General features: G+C 41.5%; 1 protein-coding gene across 1 annotated transcript in view; it reads left to right on the forward strand.

The window, feature by feature from the left end:
• The window catches only part of gjd1b (gap junction protein delta 1b), a 104,194-nt gene extending 98,365 nt beyond the window's left edge, over positions 1-5,829 (forward strand). Inside the window, exon 3 of the mRNA XM_061925355.2 lies at positions 4,577-5,829. Coding sequence (XP_061781339.1) covers positions 4,577-5,426 — 850 coding nt within the window. The 3' untranslated portion in view covers positions 5,427-5,829. The remainder of the gene's footprint in view (positions 1-4,576) is intronic.
• The last annotated feature ends 317 nt before the right edge of the window (positions 5,830-6,146 follow it).

A 6,146-nucleotide genomic window follows, 5' to 3' on the forward strand; every position in this document is an offset into this window, starting at 1 on the left:
TAAAAGCAGAAGATCTGAGTGTGTTTTATTGTAGAGTTGCAGTGTCGTCCTTCTGATTCTTCCTGTGTCACAACGGGGATAAGAGAAGAGGCGCTGTGTGTGTGGGTGTGGGTGTGGGTGTGGGGAGGGGGCGTGTCTGTGTTTACTAACAAGACATGGTGCAGCTGAAGCCGAGTTTCTTAACATGGAGATATTCTAGACTGACCATGCATCCTCTTTTCCCCGGACATGTCTTCTTTTGCGGAGTTTCTTAAATGCCTCAAATGTCCGGCATTTTGAGTTAGGGTTACGTGTATTTTAAACGTTAGGGTAAAGAAGGGGTTAAAAACAAAACAAATTGTGCGCACGCAGCAGCATTCGTGAGGGAGGGGCAGAGACAGAAAGAGCGAGACAGCGAGGGAGTGGATTGATTGATTGAGACTTGTATTAGTATATTGCACAGTACAGTACATATTCCCTACAATTGACCACTAAATGGTAACACCCCAATAAGTTTTTCAACTTGGTTAAGTCAGGGTCCACATTAATCAATTTCTTTCAAATTGTCATTGCTCAAAACATAATATTGAGTCAAAATCAATGTTATTAACTATTGACCTATCCAAGGTTCCGATTAATTCACATCAAATATTCCACTTTGAAAAATACTTTTGGTGGACGATTTTGCATATTTTGTGTGTTTGCCATTAAAAACATAGTTTTGTTTGACAAAAAAGGGCGGTAAACAAACAAAGAAAAAAACAACATAAAAAAAACTAAAACATTTTGAAATGAGGGATAGATCTGAAGTTGATGTAGACTCCAGAGATTTAGCGTTAAATATAAAATGTATGTATGCCCTGGTACACCATTTCATGACCGAAGCAAAACACTTTTTACACTTTTATACTGAAATAAATATACCTCCAACTTATTAAATAAAAACATAGAAAAAACTACCAGCTCCTGTTGAGATCCATGAAGGAAAGAAGAAAGTGAATGAATGTGTATAACTGAATACATTTACCGTATTTTTCCGAGTATAAGTCGCACCGTAGTATAAGTCGCACCTGCCGAAAATGCATAATAAAGAAGGAAAAAAACACATATAAATCGCACTGGAGCCCGGCCAAACTATCAATCAATCAATCAATCTTTATTTATATAGCCCTAAATCACAAGTGTCTCAAAGGGCTGCACAAGTCACAACGACATCCTCGGTACAAAGCCCACATAAGGGCAAGGAAAAACTCACCCCAGTGGGACGTCGATGTGAATGACTATGAGAAACCTTGGAGAGGACCGCATATGTGGGTAACCCCCCCCCCCTCTAGGGGAGACCGAAAGCAATGGATGTCGAGTGGGTCTGACATAATATTGTGAGAGTCCAGTCCATAGTGGATCCAACATAATAGTAAGAGTCCAGTCTATAGTGGGGCCAGCAGGACACCATCCCGAGCGGAGACGGGTCAGCAGCGCAGAGATGTTCCCAGCCGATGCACAGGCGAGCGGTCCACCCCGGGTCCCGACTCTGGACAGCCAGCACTTCATCCATGGCCACCGGACCTGTGCCCCCCCCCCTCAAGGAAAAGGGGAGCAGAGGAGAAAAGAAAAGAAACGGCAGATCAACTGGTCTAACAGGGGGGCTATTTAAAGGCTAGAGTATACAAATGAGTTTTAATATGGGACTTAAATGCTTCTACTGAGGTAGCATCTCTAATTGTTACCGGGAGGGCATTCCATAGTACTGGAGCCCGAATAGAAAACGCTCTATAGCCCGCAGACTTTTTTTGGGCTCTGGGAATCACTAATAAGCCGGAGTTCTTTGAACGCAAATTTCTTGCCGGGACATATGGTACAATGCAATCGACAAGATAGGACGGAGCTAGACCGTGTAGTATTTTATACGTAAGTAGTAAAACCTTAAAGTCACTTCTTAAGTGCACAGGAAGCCAGTGCAGGTGAGCCAGTATAGGCGTAATATGATCAAACTTTCTTGCTCTTGTCAAAAGTCTAGCAGCCGCATTTTGTACCAATTGTAGTCTTTTAATGCTAGACATAGGGAGACCCGAAAATAATACGTTACAGTAGACGAGACGAGACGTAACGAACGCATGAATAATGATCTCAGCGTCGCTAGTGGATAAAATAGAACGAATTTTAGCGATATTACGGAGATGAAAGAAGGCTGTTTTAGTAACACTCTTAATGTGTGACTCAAAGGAGAGAGTTGGGTCGAAAATAATACCCAGATTCTTTACTGATTCGCCTTGTGTAATTGTTTGGTTGTCAAACTATGAAAAAAACTGTGACTTATAGTCCGAAAAATACGGTTCATATGTATACAAATTTGTTTTCTTTTTAAATTATTTTTTTTAATGAATTAAATAACGTTCATGACAACCATTTTCCAAAACACATTATAGAATGTGAGATATAAGAGGATAATGCATACGTTTATCTTTTTTTTTTTTTTCAAAACGCTTACAAAAAAGTGGGACCCCAAAAATTTACTGTAGGACCCCATTTTTATGACTTGATGGGGTCCCTGGGACCCCATTTAGAAAAAAATCCTAGCGCTGATCAACAGATTGTATTATTCTCCAGTGCAATAACAGTACTGAAATGAAGGCTAAAAGGGCATTAATGGGAGCTTTAAAAAAAAAAGAAAGAAAAAAAAAGTAACTAAATAGTTACTTTTCACAGTAACGCATTACTTTTTGGTGTAAGTAACTGAGTTAGTAACTGAGTTACTTTTAAAATAAAGTAACTAGTAACTGTAACTAGTTACTGGTTTTCAGTAACTAACCCAACACTGCCTGTAAGTATAAGGATGAAGAATTATGATACTTATTGAAATATCATATTATTCATCTCATTAGGTGAATCATAAATGACTTCACCATTTATGAAGGGAACTGTTGTATTTAGAAATGATTGTGCTACAAATTGAAAACAGGAAGTGAACATATGTGTAAGTAACTGACATGAAGTGGAAAGAGGACATCAAAAAATAAGTGACAGTATCATGTAAAACAGTGGTCCCCAACCACCGATTGGTACCACCGTACCGCATACTTGCCAACCCTCCCGGATTTTCCGGGTGACTCCCGAAATTCAGCGCCTCTCCCGAAAACCTCCCGGGACAAATTTTCTCCCGAAAATCTCCCGAAATTCTGGAGGAGCTGGAGGCCACGCCCCCTCCAGGTTTATTGTTAGGCAGTTTCATTAACGTCCTCCCAGCGAGGCAACAGCACACAACAACAGCAGTCACATTTTGTCTACCGTAAAGTAGTTTGTCTGCCGTAAACAGCAATGTTGTGACACTCTTAAACAGGACAATACTGCCCTCTACTGTACATGTATATGTGACATTAACATCTACGGCTTTTAGAGAGTGCAGTGCAAAACTGCGCACACAACAAGGAGACGAAGCGGAATGCATCATCAGAGAGGGTGTTCAGCATGGTTAGAAAAAAAGTGACAGAGAATAGAACTAGGATGGACAATTCAACCCTTAACTCAACAATGAGTAGATGAGTGTTATGTGTGTGTATATGTGTAAATAAATGAACACTGAAATTCAAGTATTTCTTTTATATATATATATATATATATATATATATATATATATATAATAAAATAAATATATATATATAGCTAGAATTCACTGAACGTCAAGTATTTATTATATATATATATATATATATATATATACATATATATATATATGTATATTTATATATACATATATATATATATATATATATATATATATATATATATATATATATATATATATATATATATATATATATATATATATATATATATATATATATATATATATATATATATATATAGCTAGAATTCACTGAAAGTCAAGTATTTCTTATATATACTATATATATATATATATATATATATATATATATATATACATATATATATATGTGTGTGTGAAATACTTGACCTGGTGAATTCTAGCTGTAAATATACGCCTCCCCTCTTAACCACGCCCCCACCCCGCCCCCGATCACGCCCCCCGCCACCCTCCACCCCCCACCTCCCGAAATCGGAGGTCTCAAGGTCGGCAAGTATGCCGTACCGGGCCGCACAAGGAAAAACAAAAAACAAAAAAAACAACATTTTTTTAAATTTTTTTTAATTGTATTTTTATTTTTATCTTTTATTAAATCAACATAAAAACACAATATATACACTATATATCAATGTATAGCAATACAGTCTGCAGGGATACAGTCCGTAAGCACACATGATTGTATTTCTTTATTAAAAAATAAAAAATAAAATAAAAATGATCCCCAGACCCCACCCCCCTGGTCCGCGGGACAAATTTTCAAGCGTTGACCGGTCCGCAGCTACAAAAAGGTTGGGGACCACTGATGCAAAAAACCTATTCATCAGGCGTTTTCTCCTGTAAGAGTTAAAGTTCTGCTTTCCAATGATTCCTTCTGTGGGATATTTGAAAAATTTGCCATGTCCCTAGAATAAAATGTACACATCCAAAAGGCTGATGTGCAAGAAAGGCCAGTAAAACACCGATTTACTCCTGTTTCTGTTTTGTCTTCTGCAGGATACTGCTGACGGTGGTTGTGATCTTTCGCATCCTGATTGTGGCTATTGTGGGGGAGACGGTGTATGAGGATGAGCAGACCATGTTCATCTGCAACACCCTGCAGCCGGGCTGCAACCAGGCGTGCTATGACAAGGCCTTTCCTATTTCCCATATCCGCTACTGGGTTTTTCAGATCATACTGGTGTGCACGCCCAGCCTCTGCTTCATCACGTACTCCGTTCACCAGTCGGCCAAACAGAGAGACAGGCGTTACTCCTTCCTCTATCCCATAATGGAGCGGGACTACGGAGGAAGGGATGGGGCGCGAAAGCTCCGAAATATTAACGGAATTTTAGTTCAGCACGGCGGTGACGGCGGAGGAGGTAAAGAAGAACCGGACTGCCTTGAAGTGAAGGAGATCCCCAACGCCCCCCGAGGCCTCACCCACGGGAAGAGCTCCAAAGTACGTCGACAGGAAGGGATCTCACGGTTTTACATCATCCAGGTGGTGTTCCGAAACGCCCTGGAGATCGGATTTTTGGCAGGCCAGTACTTTCTCTACGGCTTCAGCGTGCCTGGGATTTTCGAATGTGACCGCTACCCGTGTCTAAAGGAGGTGGAGTGCTACGTGTCTCGCCCCACGGAAAAAACGGTTTTCCTGGTGTTCATGTTCGCGGTGAGCGGAATTTGCGTGGTGCTCAACCTGGCCGAGCTCAACCATCTGGGCTGGCGCAAGATTAAAGCGGCCATCAGGGGCGTCCAGGCCCGCAGGAAATCCATTTGTGAGATCAGGAAGAAAGACATGGCGCATCTGTCCCAACCGCCCAACCTGGGGCGCACACAGTCCAGCGAGTCAGCTTACGTCTGATGATAAAGAGCAGAGGAAGAGGAGTGGAATGAATGTGCGGGAGTGCAAAAAAAAAAAAAAGGCAGCGACTATGATTTTTAAAGGGATGGAGAGGTCAAATCAGATGAAGGGACGCCTCTCTGTGATGACGGGATGAAGACCAACCCTCCACCTGGGTCACTTGAGGAGTGAAAACTGAAAATTCAAACATCTTTCGAGAGCTGTTCTAACTGCATTTTTTTTTAACTACAATCTCCTCTGTCCTATTTTAAATCCTCAAAAGGCAGGACAGGGAACAACTGAGTGGAAGAGAACTGTTTTATGTTATTTTGGGCTAGTGGGATTGGGGAGGCTGGGGGGCGGAGGGGGGACATGACAACAGTCCATGGTGCTTTTCTGGACTGTGTCAGTGTCAGTGTCAGTGTCAGTGAAAAAAAGGGATGGACGACGGGTCAGGGGGGGTGAGCCGCAACAGCGTGAGGAAAAGGGACGGAAGACCCGTCGGAGCCAACGTCGGGGGAAGGGGGGGGGGGGGGATAAGGCAAGTTTGTGAGGGCGGAAGATTAGAACGTGAAAGAAGAGTCGCATCCCCCAGCGGCGGGAGAGTGAAGCCGAGTGAGAAAAAGCTGCTTCTGATCACCGTCATCCTTGTCCGAGCCAAAGCCAAGAGAAGAAGAGTGATGATGTTTATGTTTTGTCTCTTGGCAAAAGATTATTTCAACACAAACACAGCTAGTACCA

Source organism: Nerophis lumbriciformis, linkage group LG30, assembly GCF_033978685.3.
Source record: "Nerophis lumbriciformis linkage group LG30, RoL_Nlum_v2.1, whole genome shotgun sequence".
Lineage (NCBI taxonomy): Eukaryota > Metazoa > Chordata > Actinopteri > Syngnathiformes > Syngnathidae > Nerophis > Nerophis lumbriciformis.